Here is a 19,634-nt window from a genome sequence, read left to right as displayed (position 1 = left end):
AGTCTAGCTTGTGCCTAGATGAAGTGACTGCTCCGTAACAGTGAGTTGCCGATGTCATTATTATCACTGCTCCTGCCCGTTCCGCAAGTGGCACCGAAACAGGATGTGTCTCTGTCGCTGTTGGAGCAGCTGCGTGACTGGCCCTCTTCAGTCTGTCCCTGCAGTGTGTCCGGAGCAGTGGGCCCATGTTCATCCCTTCATTCACTTGTTTCCCTGTGCGTAGCCTTCCATGGTCCTCACTGTTGACACACTTAAAGTCTGAACTCCTTAGCCAGACTTTGCTTGAGAGCTGGAACTATGAGAGATGGTTCTGGTTCCTTTTCTCTGGAGCTCTGGGCTGGGCTTTTGGTAGCTGGAATGGAAATATGATGATACTCATTGAACACATTGTTCTTGGGCACCGACTGTGGGCCCGGCCCTGTGCTTGTCACAGAGAACACACTAGGAACCAATATGGAGCCTGACAGTGCGGACCCACCTGTGGACAGGGATCCAGGCACCAGGCTGTCAGAACTTGGGAGTTTACAGGAAAGGAGCTGCAGCTACACAGAGGCTGCTTCCCAGACGAGGCAGGAATGAGCTTACCCAGAGGATGAACAGGAGTCAGCTGGGAGATACCAGAGCAAGAGCTCCAGGTAGAGGGCCCTGTGTGGGAGGAGAAGATGGGATATCTCAGAGGACAGGAAGGGAATTAGGGCTGGATAGTGCTAAGTTTCTGGGGAAGGCTAATGGATGAGTGAAGTTGGAAAGGTCAACAGGGCCAAGTGACCAGAGCCCTGCCACACTCTGGGAAGGTTTATCTGCAGAGCATTGGAAACTGTGAATGGGTTGGCAGGAAGTGACATGACCTGTTTTGTGTTTTAGAAGGACCCCACCTAGCCACAGTGCAGAGAATCATGCTTAAATTTCCACTTCCTAGTTGTGAGCTTTGGACAAAACCAAGTCGTCATATTCTGGGTATTCTGGGATAAAAAGTAATGGAAAGGCTGGCATTGGCCTGTGTGGAAGGTGGTACCACTGCTCGTGAGCACTGCTCTGACCAAAAACCACAGAGCCTCCCAGAGCGATGGGGGAACACTGAGGCTTCTCCTTTCCTCCATTCTTTTGTCACTCGTGTGTGACCCATGCACAGGTCCTTGGGCTCCAGAAAACCAAAGACAGGAGCTGGAGCTATATTCACCCAAGTCTGGGATGCTCTTTAGATCCCACCTGGATCGTGCACTGTCAGCCATGGCCACAGGGCCCCAGTGTTGGGAGCCACCCCTGAAGGATTGTCAGTTAACCATGTATACCCTCAACACTGCCATGGACCAGCACATGCTCTAGAACTTTCTCCCTCAAACAAGAGAAGAATACCTGGCACTCCAGCACGATTTCATATAGGGGCACCAATTGAGAAAGTCACGTATGTGAATGAACTGAGCCTGTAGTTATGTTGCTTTTTTGTTTGCATGTGTCCTTAAATCTGGTACCCCTCAAATGATTAATGAAGTGTGTCCTCTTGGCCGTTTCATCTCTTTGCAGTATAATGAGGAGCTTCACTACGTGGAACCTTGCCTGAATGGGACGTTGGTGCAAGCCGACAGGACCAACAAGGAGGTAGGGCCTGCAGCTGGGCGGGTGCATCACGGCTCATGGCACAGCCTCGTCTCCCCACGGAGCTTGCTGACAGTAACTCTGTCCTAATCTTTAGAAACTCATCAAAGTATTGGCCTTTCATTGAGGGCCTTGGAACACCAGTGCACAGAACATTTATGAAGAGGCACAAATAAAATCATGGCAATAAAATAATAACATTGAGTTCAGAAGCTCAGTAGTTCCAGAATAATTGCATCGGTTTACTTTTCCCTTGTTCTGTGCACATCCTGTGTTGCGTTTGATACCTGTGTTGACACCCCTGGAAGAATATGGCTTTTGCTGAGTTTTCCAAGAAAATCGAAACTACTTGCTAAATCTCTGGTTGCTCTTACTATAATTGATTAAATAATTGTTGGGGTAGCTATTGGGGGAACTTGTCTCCCAGGTTAGAAGGTAAGCTTTACGAGGATAGGGCTGATATCTGCTCGCTGCTGTATATTCAATGCTCTGAGCATTGCCTCCTACATAAATATCGTGGAACAAAAGGAAGATGTGTTAAAGGAGGACCTTAGGAAGTGGGGTAGAAGTTGGCCTTCTAGTTGGAGCATTCTAGGAAAATTCCCAGAATAGATTTCAGTAAAATAAATCCTGTTTCCTCTTGGCCATATTTATTTTTTATTTTTTTATTATTATTTTTTTTAGAGAGATAAAGAAAGAGCGCACAAATAGGGGGGAAGGGCCGAAGGAGACAGGAGAGAGAGAACATCTTAAGCAGGCTCCATGCTCAGTGCAGAGCCCGATGTGGGGCTCGATGTCACGACCCTGGGATCATGACCTGAGCTGAGATCAAGAGTTGGACACTTAACTGAGCCACCCAGGCACCCCTTCCCTTAGCCATCTTTTAATCTGTCAGTACAAAGCATTGCAGCTACCACCATACACCCCCTACGTGGTCGGGTAACAGTTTAGGTCGAGGGTTTAGCTGTGGCTGCAGCAACATCACACCTCCGGGGACACATCACTGCCATTCCTCATTTTGTTTTGTTGTATTTGCCTTGCAGCGCTGCCCCTCCCCTGGGGAGCAGACTCCCGTGAGGTGGCTGAGGGCAGTGGCAAGGCAGGTTTCTGCGAGGCACTGTACCTTGCTGGGGAGATCCTCCCTGGCTCAAAGGGGCAGGGAGTGGCATGGGTACTATCTTAGGTGCAGGTGGTAGAAGCAGGTTGTTGGGCATCTCTGAGGGAGTGAACAACAGAGGATTAGGAGAAATTTATTCCAGTCAGAATACAGAGTGAGAATGAAAAATTATACCGGAGTTAATATCCAAGCTTCAATATGAGGGGGAAAAACACCATAATAAGCTTTATGTTTGGAGAGAGAAAGAAGTACATTGTAGTTCAAAGAGCAAGTGTATCAAGGGAATGTTTGTTCATGGTCATTTTGTAGGGTAAGGTAGGAAAGAATGACTTAGACCTCCATTTATCTTTTTAAATAATTTTAAATTATTTAAAATTTGTCGCCGAATTTCCCTAGAGACCTTCCCCTTGTTTGACCATTGCCTGGGTCTGGGTTCCACCCCCTTCCCAATATGGTAGCATTTAAATATCCTCCAGAGCCTCAGATAGATGTCCAGTGACGGTGCCTGCAACATTAAATAGAAAAGATGCTTCAAATGATCAAGACCTCCCTTCAGGTTGCTTCCCAAATAAACAGGGAACAGTGTGATATTTGGATATCTGAGGTCTTAGGAAGGAAAAAAAATTGTTAGAGAAAGTGGGATGAGCATTTATTTAAAATTATCTTTGAAAATGTATGGATATTGAAGACTGCATGGTTTTGAATATAACAATTTATCTGGACACCTGATTCTGCCAATACACAAGTGTAGGAAGACTGCAAGGTGAGCTGCCTCCACCTAAAGATACAGAGCTGGGTTCCCTGGGTCTCCTTGTTGATTCCCACCATATGTCTGAACGGAGCACTCCAGAATCCTCCTTCCTGTACCTACAATAGGCAGAGACCAAAAATAATAATTAAAAAAAAAAAATCTAAGAAAAAACCTGTCCCTTCTAGCCAAACAACCAGGGAAGGAATAGCCTCATAACAGAAAACCTTTGCGACAATACCTTTCCTACTGCAGACAAACGCCAGTGGAACAACCGTAGACCAACCCTCCACAGTTTCTGCAGGGCTGAACGTGAAATTGACCTTCCATCTCACCCATACCCACTTGGCTCTTGTGCTACGCCTCCACACAGACACCGATGGCTAACAAAAAGATTATATACGATCCGGAGTCTCACAATATGAAACCTAAAAACACCCAGAATGCAATACAAAACCCCTTGTCATCCCCCAAGCCAGGAAAATCACAACATGAATGAGAAAAGACAATCAACGGAAGCCAGTATTGACGTGAATCCGATGTTGAAATTATAAAATTGCCTCAACAAGCAATTAGAAATTCTCTTGAAACAAATGGAAAGAAATAGAAAATCTCAGCAAAGAAATAGAAGTTATTAAACAGAGCCTAATGGAAATTATAGAACTGGAAAATACAGTCACCAAAATAGAAAGCTCACTGGACCAGCTCAATAGTAGAGTGGAGATGATGGAAGATAAAATCAGTAAACACCAGGACAGATCAATAGAAATGACCCAATTTGAACAACAGAGAGAAAATAGACTGGAACGAAATGAACAGGGTCTCGGACATGTGGGGTGATAACAGAAGAGCTAACATCCATATCACAGAAGTCCCAAGAGAGGAGAGGGAGAGCAGGACTAGATATATATTTGAGGATATGTTGGCTGAAAACTTCCTAAAATTAGTGAGAGGCATAAACATACATATTCAAGAGGCTGCGCAGATTCCAAATAGGATAAACCCAAGTCACTCCATGGCAGGGCACATCATAAACGTAATTAGACAAGGGGAAAAAAATAATTTCATAGCAACAGAGAAAAAGGGCACATTGCTTAGACTACCAATTTGAATGACAACAGACTTCTCATATGAAATCATGGTGACCAGAAGAAAGTGGCAGAGCGTTTTTTAAGTATTGAAAGAAAACAACTGTCAATCCAGGATTCTGTATTCAGCGTAAATGTCTTTAATGAATGAAGGAGTTATAAAGACATGTTTAGATGAAGGGAAACAATACAAATGTTTTTACCAGCAAATCCACTTGTAAAAAATGGCTAGAGAAGTCCTTTAAATAGAAAGAAAAAAAAAACAAACAAAAAGACTTGAAACTTCAAAAAGGAAAGAATATTAGAATGGGTAAAAATAGGAGCAAGTATAATAGAGTATTCTAATTATCAGATTATTAAGTCATATTGGATAGTTGAAGCAAAAATTATAGCATTATCTGATGTAAAGCCTACTGTTGCTGAGGAAACAAGGCAATTATATTTTAAAAGTATGGAGGGTAAAAGGACCTAATTAGAATAAGATTTCCACATCTTATTGGAAGTGGCAAATGCTGATACCAGTAGACAGTGATAAATTCCATATTTATAGTACGACACCCAGAGCAACCATTAAGAAAACAGTGAAAAGATGTATACAGGTATCTCCCCCTTTTTGAAAGTTGACTTTATACCACTTTCCTTTTACAAAAGACCTGCATTAGTGCCTGTTTTTGCCACCTGAAAGATAGCTGAACAGGATTTTCACTTTTATGAGAAAAGGCAAAAAGCAAAAATAGCATCCAGCGTTTGTTTTACAGTGAGCCATTGTTGAGGCGGGATGCACCCTGAGCAGGGAGAGCAGCCCTGCCAACCCCTTCCCCAGGAACCAGACTCTGCAACATAGCATGAAGCCTCCATAGCTTTGAACTGTGTCTGTGAGCATCTGTGCTTTATCTCCATTTATTTTCTGCGTCACTTAGCAAGATATGTCCTAAGGTATCAGAAAAGCCTAAGAGAGATTATTTTTGGGTCTGGGAATGCACATTTTTCCATATAAATTACTGGTAATTGCTTCTTTGTGCCATTTCTGTTTATGACAAGTTTCATAGAAATGCTCTACTTTCAGATAGTGAGGGGGTAATGTACTTAACAAGTACTTCATAAGTATGTAAGAAATAAGACACAGAGGAAATGAACAGGAAAAAGAAAAAGATAAATTGGCAGACTTAAGCCCTAACATATCACTAATTATCTTAAATGTAAATGGTCTGAGCATAGCAATTAAAAGACAGAGATTGGCAAGTGGATTACAAAAAAAAAAAAGTCTAACCATATGCTGACTACTAGAATTTCACCTGAGATACAATGACACAGATATGTCAAAAGTAAAAGGATGGGAAAAGATATACTATGCAAACTTTTTTTAAAATCAGGAGTGGCTATATCAATATCAGATAAAGTCATCTTCAGAGCAAAGAAAATTACTATTACGAGAGATAAAGAAGGGTCATACGTCAGAATAAAAGAATCAATCCACCAGGAAGACATAGCAATGCTAAATGTGTTTGAACCAGACTACAGAGCTTCAAAATACATGAAGCAAAAACTAATAGAACTGAGAGTAGAAATAGATAAGCCTACAATTATAGTTGGGGACATGTACACTTCATAGTAACTAATAGACTACTAAAAAGAAAGTCAGCAAGGTTATAGAAGAACTGAACCACATCATCAACTGATAAAATCTAAATAACATTTATAGGACACTCTCCCCAGCAACAGCAGAATACACATTCTTTTCAGGCGCTCATGGAACATTAACCAAGATAAAGAATATTCGGGGTCAAAATACAAACCTTAATAACTTCAACAGAGTTGTGAAATCGTACAGAGCATGCTTTCTGTTGATAATGGAATCAAACTAGAAATCAATAACAGAAAGACTCCAAACATTTAGAAATTAAGTATACTTCTAAATAATGCAGTTACAGAATCTCTTTCCAAGAGGAAGTCAGGAAGGAAACTTTAAAAAGATTAAACTGAGCGAAAATGAAAAGACAATATATCAAAATATGTGGGACAAAGCCATCATAGTGTTGAGATGGAAAGTTATAGCACTAAATGCTTGCATTAAAAAGAAGAAATCCTCAAATTCATAATCTAACTTAGAAAAACGAGAGGAAAATAAACCCATAGCAAACAGAAGGAAGGCAGTAATAAAGAGCAGAAATCAGTTAAATTGAAGCAGGAAAATCACAGAGAAAAATCAATGGCACCAAATCCTGTTTCTTCCAAAAAATTTATTAATAAAACTAATAAATCTCTAGAAAGACTGACATAAATAAAAGGAGAAAAGTCACGAATCATCAACATCAGGCATGAAATGGAATATTACTACAAAACTGCAGTCGTTAAAAGGATAATAAGGGAATATTACAAACAATTTACACTCATAAATTTGACAACTTAGAAGAAATGAACCAAATCCTTAAAAACTAGAAGCTACCAAAATCCAACCAAGATGAAATAGATAACCTGAAGAGTCCTATAAATATTAAAGACATTGAATTCATAATTCAAGAGTTCCAAAAAGAAATCTGTAATCCCAGATGGTTTCACTGGACAATTCTACTAAACATTTAAAGAAGAATTAATATGAAATTTACAGAATCTCTTCCAGAAAAATAGAAGGGAAATCCCTCCAACTACTTTTATGAGACTAGTAGTTCCCTGATAAAGTAGACAAAAATAGTACAGAAAAAAGAAACCTATAGTTACCTGGCGGGGGAGATACCATGATGAGAAAAAGAAACCTACTACTTATACCCCCCATGAAGGTCCTCATGAGGACCCTTACAGCAAGAGTCCTCAATAAAATTTTAACACCTCAAATCTAACTATATATATCTATTTCTACACCACAAAGTAGGATTTATTCCAGATATGCAAGGCTGGTTTGACATTGGTGTCGAATCAATCAATGGAATTCACCATATCAACAGGCTAAAGATGAAAAATCATATGATCATAACAATTAACTCAGAAAAAGCATTTGATAAAATCCAACACACATTCATGGTTTAAAAAAAACAAAAAACCTCAGCAAAATAGGAGCAGAGGTAACGTCCTCAAATTGGTAAAGACCATCTACAAAACCCTACAGCTAATATCAAACTGAATTGGGAACATGTAAGCATGTCCACGCTCACCAGCCTTATTTAACATAGTGTTGTAAGTTTTAGCCACTGCAATAAAACCAGGAAAAGAAAGAAATAGCATACAGTTCTGAAAAGAAGAAATTAAACTCTCCCTACTCTCAGATGATATGATTGTAGAAAATTCCCAAGACTCTACCAAAAAGCAAACCCTGAACTAATACCTGAGTTAGGCAAAGTCACATGCACAAGATCATCGTATAAAAACCCATCACATTTCTATATACTAACAATGAGCACATGGAAACGGAAATTTAAAAACCAATACCATTTACAATTGCTCTGAAGAAATAAACTTAATAAAACATATATAGGTTCTGTGTGATGAAAAGTACAAAATGCCCCTGAAAGAAAGCAAAGAAAGACTAAATAAATGGAAGGACTTAACCATGTTCATGGACGGAAAGACTCAACATAGTCGAGATGTTAATTCTTGTCTAATTGATCTGTAAGTTATGTGCACTTCCTTTCAATGCCAGCGAGGCTTTTGGTAGACATCGACAAAGGTATTCTAAAATTTACATAGGCACAGCACCTGGAGTAGTAAAACCATGTGAAAAGAATAAATGTAGGAGGAATCAACTTCGTTATGTTAAGACCTGTTACATAGTTACAGTAATCAAGACAGCGTGCTATTGAAGGAGGAGTAAAGCATACAGGTTTTGGATTAGAGGAAGGAACACAGAAATAGACCCACACAAATAAGCCCAACTGATGTTTGACACAGGTGCAAAAATAATTCCGTGAAGGAAGAGTACCCTTTTCAACAAATGGTACTGCAGGAATTGAACATCGTAAACAAAAAACCAACAAAAAAAACTTAACCTTGACCAAACCTCCCCACTTCAACAAAATTGACCTCGAATGGATCAAAGACTTATGTGAAGTGGACAACTTTGACACTCTTTAAAAAAACATAGGAGACAGTCTTTGAAATCTAGGGCTAAACAGAGTTCTTAGGCTTGATAGCAAAAGCACAATCCATAAAAGGGAAATTTGGTAAAACAGATCTCATTAACATCAGGGAAAAAAAAAACAAAACCCAAAACCTTCTGCCATGTGAAAGACCCCAATGAAAGGATGAATAGATATGTGGCTTGCAAATATCTTCTCCCAAGTTATAGTTGCAAGCCTCATATCTGGTAAAGAATGAGTATATAGAGAAATATATAAATAACTCAAACTCAGTAGAAAAAACAAACAATCCGATTAGAAAATGGTCAAAAGACAGGAAGAGACGCTTTACCGAAGAGGGTAGGCAGATGGCAAGTAAGTACATGAAAAGATATTCAACATCCTTAGCTAGGGAAATGCAAATTAAAACCCCAGTGAGATATTACTACACCCCTATCAGAAAGGCTAGGATAAAAAAAAGAATAAAAGAATAAAAGGACACCAAATGTTGATAAGGACATGGAGAAACTGGGCTGATGAGAATGTAAAATGGTATTGCCATTCTAGAAAACATTTGGTAGTTTCTTATAAAACCATACGTGCAATTATTTTGTGTTCCAGCAATCACACTCTTGGGCGTTTATCTCAGAGAAATGAAAACTTATGTTCACACAAAAACCTGTGTGCAAATGTTCATAGCGGCTTTGATTCATCGTAGCCCCAGACTGGAAACCACCCAGATATCCTTCAGGCGGTGAATGGTTAAACAAACTGATATATCCATACCACAAATGAGTCTTTGAATCTTTGGGGAATTGGGGAAAAAAAAGAAGGCAATCCCGGAATAATATATACTGCATGATTTCATTCATATACTGTTCTTGAAATGACAAAATTATAGAAATGGAGAGTAGATTAGTGGTGGCCAGGGTGAGGGGCGGGAATGGCGAGGATTGAGAGGTTATAGAAGGGCAGCTGGAGGGGTCCTTGTGGTGGTGGAAGCATTCTGTAACTTGACTGCATCAGTGTCGATATCCCAGTCGTGCTGTTGTCTTGTAGTTTTGCAAGATGCAATTGGAGAATGCTGGGTAAAGAATATGGTGTCTCTGTGTTATTCTGACAACTGCCTGTGGATCTAGAATCACCTTAAAATGAGAGCTGAATTAAAAATAATCTGAAGTCCATGAGGAAATATTTAAAAGGGACTTTATCAAATCAGTGTGAATCAAATTTAGGTTGCTTTAGTTATCTTTTAAAAAGTATGGACTGTGGTTCAGTTTCTGATAGCAAGAGGTTTCAGTGTTCTTACCTCATGGACCTTTTTTTTTTTTTTTTTTAAAGATTTTGTTTAGTTATTGGAGAGAGAGAGAGAGAGAGCAGGGGGAGGAGCAGAGGGAGAGGGACAAGCAGACTCCACACTGAGCGCCGAGACCACAAGGGGCTCGATCTCAGGACCCCGAGATCATGACCTGAGCAGAAACCAAATGTCGGATGCTTAACCGACTGAGCCATTCAGGTGCCCTTTCTTGGCCTTTTTATTTGGAAAATATCTCAGAAGACAAAGCATTTCTTTCTCATTGAAACATTGGGACATTTTAAAAATCAAGATGTGCTCCTTTGGCTATTTTGAGCCAATTTCCATGTTTATCATCAAATTGATGGTAGGCCAGTGTACATTTAGGATTTGGTGTCATGTGACAAACAGTGGTGAATTCATAGAAAGCAAAATGAGAATTTACATCAGCTCACCTAAGTGCAAAGTCCCCGGGTGGAAAGACTATACCCATCACACCATCAACGTGATGTCAGGCGTCCTTCCCTCTCCCCGGCTGCCCTCCCCCCCATTGTCTTTGCGGACTCTGATGGGTTCTGCTAGGCCAGACGCCCATTCTGGATCCATAACTGTATCTCCAGTGTGCGGAGCAGCCCAGCCAGCAGCCTGGGCCAGGTGTCTGTAACTGTGGCCAGAAGGCAGGCCCGTGTTGGAAGCACTGCTTGGTATTCCAGAAGGGAAAGACTCTGGGTAACCAGGCCAGTACCTAGGAGGGAGAAGCCCGGTAGAAGCAGGCATGCGTGAAGGAAGGAAGAGATGAGCCACCTGGGAGAGGATTCTGGCTGAAAATCAAGTTTTCTTTTTTGTTTGTTTCAATAGAAGATCCACAAAACATTAAATACAAAAGCGTGAAGCTCATTACATTTTAATATAACTAGAACATTCTGAATTAGAGTGTGGGTGAAATGATCGGATTCCGGGGTTGGCCATCCTCATGAGTTAAGGCCAAATCCTCTGAAAGACAGCTTGGAAGCCATTTTCTCATGTCGTCTGTGGAATGAGGGATGGGGTATTGTAGCTTTCTGTGTAAACCTGCATAGAACTGGCAGAGTGCATAGGGACGCTAGCCGTCCGTCCTCTGTGCTCAGTAATTCTGACTGCAGTGTGCCAGATCCTTTGGGATTCTTCATCCTTCACTCAAAATTATCCATGTGTATCCTGACAAGTTCTCATGTCAGCCAGATAAAGGAGATCCTTTCCTACCCACCCCTTTTCATCTCGTGACGGTTTCCCTGGTGGCCGCCGAAATGTTACTTCCAGTTAATGAAAGGGCTTCTGAAAAGTGACATCGGGGATTATTATGTCATGTACCTTTAGTTCAGCAATATCAAGCTCTGGTTTTATAATATTTTGGTGACCTCCCGAAAAATCAGAGCTAGATAATTTTAAGTAAAACAGTATTTGATAAAACTCATTTAAAAAACTTGAAAACAGGAGTGGGGGTAGCTCAGTGAGTCATGAACTAGAAGAAAAGGTTAGGGTAAAAATGCTGGCCTCGATCGAACTAAATTGTCCTGGTTCAAAGATTTCCTGTGATTTTGCTTGAAATAGCTTATGACACATCATCCCTGAGCAAGTGATTTCCAGGTTCTAAGTTTTTGTTTTTGTCTTTTAAAGGTATTGTTTACTGTCTGGAGAGAATTTTACTTTGTTGCTTTATGTACCAGATAACTGACATTTTTTTTTTTCTTTAAGGAGAGAGGAACCATGACAAATTGGGTGAGCCTGGCACTCAAATATAGAATTCAAATGAGTAAACTTTTATCCTAATCTACTTCAGACCTTCTGAACCATTCATCAGACCTAAAAGTGGACCTCCTGTGGTCTCTCTGGGGGGGAGGGAGGAAGGAGAGTGGTATGACTTTTCTCTGGTTTTATAATGAAGATGTTCTGAAGTCCACTGAATTTCATGGCTCTGTTTAAGATTCTTGTGTGAATATTTGTTGCAAAATCAACCACTCTTAGAAACCCACGTAACTCTCCTCTTCCTTGACAGTTTTGATCTTTCCCTGTGGGATCAAGAGACATTGAACCTCTGTGAATTGACAAAAGTACACATCAGAGTTTCTGGGTTTTCCACAGTACTGTTTTTTTCTAGCCCGAGTTCTGTCAAAAGAGACACCCTAGATTCTAAAATTTGCCACCCATGGCGTTATGGGCATCCAGTGTACATGCCAATGATACGGAAGTAAGACGTATGTTATAAACAGCACATCACTGAGTGTTAGCTGCCCGCGCATTAAGAGAGAACAAACACCAACCCACTTTTATTCAACTCAAGACTAATAAAAGGTAGTGAGAATTACATTGCTTTTAAAATGTCATGAGTACTTTAAAAATAACTCGCATAGAGAAAAATTTGGAGCAACTTAAATGTAAATAAATTCTTCTAGATCCAATATAACTTCACACCGTGCAACCTTAAACAAGAATAAGGTATGTTTATATATATTACCATGAAAGGGTAACAGGGGTGTATAATTAGATTAACTGTAGACATGATGTTCCACAGCAGATTTCTAGAACTTACTCATCTTGCATAACTGAAACTTCATACCCATTGAATAGCAAACGTCTACACTGAGCCCTTTTGCAATCAGAAATAAAATATTTTTCAATAATTAGTTTCTTATTCTTGAAATTAATGCAGATGTGTTACCAAGAAAAGGATTTCTGTAGGTCCATGAATACTAACCCAATTGTTTTCCTGTGGTTGTAAGAATGTCCCATCTGCTAATTTCCAATGTCCCTTCTGCTAATTTCCAGATAGGTTTTTCTGGAAAAAAAACATCAGAACACGGACTGATTACCGCTTCTTAAGGGGAAGAGATAAAGCCATATTTTTTTTTTTAAAGATTTTATTTATTTATTTGACAGAGACAGCCAGCGAGAGAGGGAACACAAGCAGGGGGAGTGGGAGAGGAAGAAGCAGGCTCATAGCGGAGGAGCCTGATGTGGGGCTCGATCCCATAACGCTGGATCACGCCCTGAGCCAAAGGCAGACGCTTAACCGCTGTGCCACCCAGGCGCCCCAATAAAGCCATATTTTAAATCCATATCACCTTGCGGGTTTACATGAATTAGAGTACTGCTGCTAATTTTCCAAATTCCTTGTGTAGTAGCTCGGCAGAGTTAAAGTTCTCAAAATGATGATCTAGGGACTGTTTCTAGAGGAAATGCATCCTAGAAATAATGCTCAACTATTTCCCCCTTTATATTTTATTACACAGTTATGTTTATTTGATAAAATTCACTTGTTTGAAAATAGGCAAACTACTACTCCATAGTTTGGGTTAAAACCATTAATGTAGTACAAAAATTTTTTTGTTAATCTCCACTGCTCTATAGTGTGCTGATGGTGAGTCCCTTGTATGAGTCTAGATCAGGGGTCAGCAAATGTTTTTTGTTAAGGGCCAGATAGTAAGTATTTTAGGCTTTGTGGGCCATGCGGGTTCTGCTATATCTGCTCAACTTCGACATTGTGGCATGAGAGCAGCCATAGGCAATACAGAAATAAGGTGGGCAAGGCTGTGTGCCAATAAAACTTTATTTATAAAAATTGGCACGGGTTCATACGGCCCATGGGCTGTAGTTTGCTGATCGCTGGTCTAGACTGTGGACGAAACTAGAAGGAGAAGTCTGTTATTAAATAAAAAACCTACATTACAGTCAGGTTAAAGTCTTTCTGAAAGGACCACATGGAAATTGGTATTTGAGAGCTGGAATAGACCGTGTCACTTTCCTTCACTCTTCTCCTTTAACTTTTATGGTAAAGGAAGGTTTGGGCAGATCCGAACCTTGGACTGATTTTTTGCTTTGAATGGACTAGCCAGTGCACTGATTCCTCATTTCCCAGTTCTGTGTGAGCTGAGAACTCCTTAAGGGCAAGAAGACGCGGCTGTGTGTTGTAAATAGTGGTGGATCTAAAAAATAGTAGCATCAATAATATAGTATTTTACAACTCCGAAGATACTTCTCAGTTGATTTTCATGGTTATTTCCATTGTTATTCCCAATTTGTGCATCTGGAGTCCTGGGCCCAATGCATACTGTCAGCTGAGCGGAGAAGAATGAGAGCCGGGGATGCAGAGATAGCGTGAATGACTCGTGCAGGTGCACGCAATCGGTGTGTGCAGAATCCCATCACTAGTACCCATCTGATGTTCCAGATACTGTCCTTCCCCTCCCGTCACTATCCGAGCAGGTAGGGTCACTTCCTCACACGGCTCGACACTACTTCATTCTACTCCAGTCTTGCCGTGAAGAGAAAGCCTGATTCAGATATAGGTTTTAAAAGAATGTCATTGACTACGATGTGTTGGGGGTGTCCCTGCAATGAGATGCCCTTACACAGTTTCAGTGTCCTCCCTCATAGAAAGCGCTGAACCACATGTCTATGAACGATAATCCAGATATTGTCCGCCATTTTTCTCTATCCATGTGGGAGTCCATTGAGTTCTTTATCTTGAACTTCTCTGTGGCTGCACATGGCAGGTCTGCTGCAAGCTGCGTGTGTGTGTGTGTGCGCACGTGCGTGTCTGGTCCTCTTGGTTCTACCACTCGGCTAAGGAGGTGACTGTTGAAGCAAAATGCTGTCCTGTGGTTGCTTGGTGGTGGTGAGCTGGTGGCTGTGCTCCTGCCATTTTCCCCAGTGCTTAGCCAGGAAACACTATGGAGACTACTTTTTATAAATTCTGCCTCTGGTGCCCATGCCTTGATTTACCCTGTGACAGCTGTCAGGCCCCAGTAGTCTTGCCCGTGTTTCATCTCAGTATTCCATCAAACACAGAGATGGCCCTCATCCCGAGGCTTCCTCTCTAGTGCCCTGTCTTGTCTCAAGTTCCCTACAGATAAACAGTGATCAAACCCTGAGACTGCAGGGGGTAGTTTCCCAGATACGCTCAGATATCTTATCATAAATGTTCACACCTCATTCACCCAGAGAACACAGATCCGTTCACTACTTAGACTACAGTGGGGGAGCAAAGCTACTTACCCTGTATGGGGCCCCTTCAACTCTCACAGACGTTGACTCTTACTTGACACACAGTTTTAACCAATTTGAGTATTAGCCAACACTGATGGGAAAGCAATTGAGTGAGGAGGGCAGGGCAACCAGAACTATCTGGAGACACTTTTCTCTCTCAGCATTCTCTGTCCTAGGCGTGGTTCCCACTTTTTTCCAGATGCCCGAAACGTAAACCTGCAAGTCCCACTGGGTCCCTTCCTCAGTCTCCAAACCCCACTGATTCTTCAAGTCTCTAGTCTCTCTCACACTCTGCTCCAGATGCCTCTCTCCTGGTCCCACGCCCCATCATCGCCATCTGCCCCTGCACCCCAGCAGAGGCCCCCATACAGAGTCCCCTGCCTGAGGTCCTGCCCCCACAGCACAGCTGCTTCTCCGCTGGAGGCCAAGGGGCCTGGTGAAGCCTAGTGCTGCTCTGTGCCTTCCCTGCTTACCTTCCTTCGTTGCCTCCCTGGTGCTCATGGGATAAGGGTAAACTCCCTATTAATAACTAGGAGGCTTCCGTCCCCCTAGTATTAAGGGCCAGATATTAAATATCTGCCCCACTGGGGCTGTTCCCATTGCCTCCTGTCAAGGTTTAATTGGTAAGAAGTATCCCAACTTGGATGATTGCATTATTAGGTTTATCTATCTGTCTGTCTGTGTTCTCATCTCTTGTTGTTATGGCGTTTTCCCCCAACCCCTATTCTCTGTTATCTCTCACTCTCTTTCCCTCCCTCCTTCCCTCTTTCTTTCCTGATCTAGCCATGTCGAGGTCCCTCTATGCTTGAGGCCATTGTGCACCCTCCGAAAACCAGGCCTTTACATAGGTTCTGTTTCCCCTGTCTGGGACATACTGCTTCTCTCCTCTCCTGCGCCCCTTTGCCCAGTGAACTGGTGTTCATCCTCTGATGCCAGATAAAATACCATTGCCTTTAGAACACCTTCCTTCCCACCCATGAGAGGGCTCAGTGCCTCTGTGGTTTCCACATGAGCTGTGTGGTGACCTGGCTTCTTTCTGCCCTCCCCGCTGGCTGGGGCCTTCTGGGTGATGCCATGCCTCCTTCCCTGTTCCCAGCTCATCCAGCACGGGAACAGGCTGGCCCTAAAAGGGCACTGAAGGAAGGAAGGAACAAACGAGATCAAGTCAGCCTCTGGGTCAAAATCCTCTCACGGTCTCCTACGACAGCTAGAATGAGGGAGCACAGGCCTTGGGGGATCCCTCTCTCCCAGCCATCTGCACTCCCCCTGCCCTCTGGACATGCAGGGCCTCCTGTCCCTTTCTTTGCCTGCACTCCACCTCGGGCTCTTACCCACCAGCTCTTCCTCCTGGAAGGAGGAGACGCGCTCCTTCGTTTCTGTTAGATCTCAGCCCAAAGGTCACCTTCCCTGACCCCCTCCTCCAGGCTTCTCTGCTCTAACTCTTGCAGCTCTTGTGACAGATATTTCTTTCTCTTTTATTTACTTGTTCATTTGCCTGTCTCTTACCTGCCTTTACCACAACCTGTAAATGTACTCTGTAACCTCTCATGCTCTGCATTTTATCTAAGAGCCGTGTCTCTTAGAAGGATCTTGGTCCCAAGAAAGCTGCTTGCATGTTACGAAGTATGTGAGTGAAGGGTTAAAGGACTATAAATTTTCTCATCTGCTATAGTTTATTTGAGAGAGAGAGAGAGACAGCCAGCGAGAGAGGGAACACAAGCAGGGGGAGTGGGAGAGGAAGAAGCAGGCTCCCAGCGGAGGAGCCTGACGTGGGGCTCGATCCCAGAACTCCGGGATCACGCCCTGAGCCGAAGGCAGACGCTTAACGACTGAGCCACCCAGGCGCCCCTCATCTGCTATAGTTTAAAATGGAGCCTCGGGGGGTGGGGGGCTGGATGGCGTAGTCAGGTAAGTGTCTGACTCTTGGTTTTGGCTCAGGTCATGATCTTGGGGTCCTGGGACTGAGCCCCACATTGGGCTCTGCACTCAGCATGGAGTCTGCTTGGGACTTTCTCTTCCTCTGCACCTCTCCCCCTTCTCAAATAAATAAATAAATCTTTAAAAATAAAATAGAGCCTTAAGTCTTTAGTAAAAGGAAAAGCTAGAAGGTGGCAAACTGACTTTTGAAAATGGGATCTGACAGCCTGATATTTGTGGACGGGGTGGGGGGAAGCCAAAACCATTCAGGTACACAGGCTGACAGTTGGGGCATCTGGAATTTGGGGAAAAGTGACAGCAATGTATGTATACCCAACAGTGTTACTGTGCGGCCTGGCGATTTGTCACTGGGATGAATTTAAATTACCCTCAGTGTCTCTATTTTAGAGAGAGGAGGTAATTTTAATGTCTGGTGGTTAAGGGCTGGGTGAACATGGCTGTGGGTCCTGGCCACAGGACCAGCTGTGGGGCAAAGTGTCACCTCTGAAAGCTGAAAGCCACTCTTCCCCAGCCACAGAATCAGAAGGTATCCTTCCTTCTTACACCTGTCACCTCAAATCGTTGACATATAGAAAGAGCGTATGAAGGATAAACTGCACTTTCCAGAATGAACCACTTTCCGGAGCATCTCTCCTAGAGGAACCAGCCTTTTGCATCAGGTTGTCACATGCATAATTGACCCCCAAGCCACCCAACCTTTGACATTTCTAATGGCAACATTCACTAAGCTAGAGTGTGCCATCCGTGATTTCACAAATATTTAATCATGATGGGAATTTTGCCTTAGAATGTGACACAGAAATAGGCCAACCCTTGGATGCTCGGTAAATATAGCAATCTTTGAGTAAAATGGGATTAAACGTCCCAGGGCATCTAGCCCACTCTGTAGGCCGCTCCAGAGATGTGTTTGAATAATACTGTGGGTGACTGTGGTCGAGAGGCTGGGGTTTTGATCGGCATCAAATGTCCGAGACGCTCCTGTCTTACAGGAAAATCCATGTAATTTTTTATGACAGGTGGATAGGAAGATATAAAAGAAAGTTTCCCCGGACAAGAGGTCCCACTGTGCATTTTAAAATCCTGCCCTAAGTTTGTTTCCCAGAGTCCATAGTCTCTCATGAACTGAGGGCTTCAGAGGGGAGGGGGGTGGGGAATGGGATAGGCTGGTGATGGGTAGTAAGGAGGGCACGTATTGCATGGAGCACTGGGTGTTATACGCAAACAATGAATCATGGAACTTTACATCAAAAACTAGGGATGTGTACTGTATGGTGACTAACATAATAAAAAAATATTATTATAAAAATAAAAAAATAAAATAAAATTCTGCCCTAGAACATCACTAGGGTGACCAAGATAACGGGAGCACAATCGTGCCTCCCTCACGCTTGGGTTATGACTCCTCACTTACTAAAACCTCATCTCTCCTGCATTTGGTCATCATTGACTCTGTGGGAGAAGAACTCACGCCCTGCAATCTCATTTTTTTTTTAATTGGATGAAATGAATCCAGGGAGCCTTGCTCAGAATAAAAAGCTATTAGGAAGAACCATCTTATATTGCTGTTTTTGGAGATCAAACTATGGTCGAATGTTAGCCATTTCCTGGGAGCGCAGCCCGATAGTTCAGCGTTCCTCTTAAATACTGTTCCGGCCAGTCCTTGTTAATTGGAGGTGACCTCAGGCGTGACCCATTAGCCCATGTGCTCCCAATTTGGTTGTGTTGCAGATTCAATTAATATCACTATTAATTGTACTAATTAACTGTGCAGGAGCCTACAAGGACATAAAGTAATTCATTAATAATTTGAAAAACCAACCTGGCAGGCAAAACGATGGGCTTTCATGTGAAGATTGCCCCATCGGTGTCGGAAAGCAGCCCTGTGGTCTGCCCTCTATCTTCAGTGATTTCTGGGGGGATCAAACCTGTTGCATTTGCCGAATCTGGTTAAAATGAGCTGTGAGAAATCACTGAGGGTTTCGATGCCACATCCCTGTACCCCATGCTTGCTCCTTAGCAATGCAGTGTGAGCATGAACTCGCCCGCCGGGGGAGGGGCTGGCTGTCAGGGTCCGTGGCTCAGCCGAGAGTACAACCACTGAGTCTGGGAGGCCCATCCCGATGCCAGGCCCAGACCCTCTGCTCTGCCCACCAAGGGCCCTGGAGGTGTTGGCCAGCCGGCACGGGCTCTGCCTCGTCCCAGACTTCGCAGTTTTGAGTCGCCCCAAGCAACGGAGGATGGGGTAGAGCTGAACGCATTTCCCCGGGAAGAAGCTGCTGCCTCACCTGAACCTTACCAGCTCTGCCTTTTCAAGCCTTGTGGGATGCAGCCTGTCACCTCCTGGGAGAGAAGGGGTGATGCGATCAAATGGCACGCTTGGATAGAGGGCCTACAAATAAGGGAAGGGACCTCCTGCGACCTTGCTCCCTCCCTCCTGAGCCCGTTGAGCTTCCCTCCTAGGGTCCTGCCACTACTCCAGGAGCTGTCTCTCCTCCATGAAACATGCCTACTGCACAAAGCAGAAGGTATTTCCACTTGGGTCACTGCCTCTCCCTTATCTTTACAGACGGAAGATGTTCTTCTATTGGTAATACTTACAAGCTTTGCCGTAAGTCTAGCAGCTTTCTTGGATATTTGCTTCGCGCTCTTGCTGGGTTGCTGGATTGACCTCACTTAGCAGCTCGCTGGGTCTTCTAGGGGGGCGTCAGCACAGATCAGCGTGTCCCGGTTGGAGCTGATTTTTCACGATCATTCCACTGGGGGGGTCAGAAGCCACGTG

At 43.1% G+C, this 19,634-nt stretch overlaps 1 protein-coding gene across 3 annotated transcripts in view; it reads left to right on the top strand.

The window, feature by feature from the left end:
• CACNA2D3 (calcium voltage-gated channel auxiliary subunit alpha2delta 3) overlaps positions 1-19,634 on the top strand; it is an 834,102-nt gene that overhangs the window by 393,499 nt on the left and 420,969 nt on the right. For all 3 annotated transcript variants that reach the window (XM_087866960.1, XM_087866961.1, XM_087866959.1), the window contains exon 9: positions 1,525-1,599. In XM_087866960.1, coding sequence (XP_087723086.1) covers positions 1,525-1,599 — 75 coding nt within the window. The remainder of the gene's footprint in view (positions 1-1,524; positions 1,600-19,634) is intronic.

This window comes from Ursus americanus, chromosome 14 (genome assembly GCF_024610735.1).
Source record: "Ursus americanus isolate L20-20 chromosome 14, mUrsAme1.1.p, whole genome shotgun sequence".
Classification (NCBI taxonomy): Eukaryota; Metazoa; Chordata; class Mammalia; order Carnivora; family Ursidae; genus Ursus; species Ursus americanus.
The sequence above is the reverse complement of the archived record's forward strand: the minus strand, read 5'-3'. Positions and strand labels throughout refer to the sequence as shown.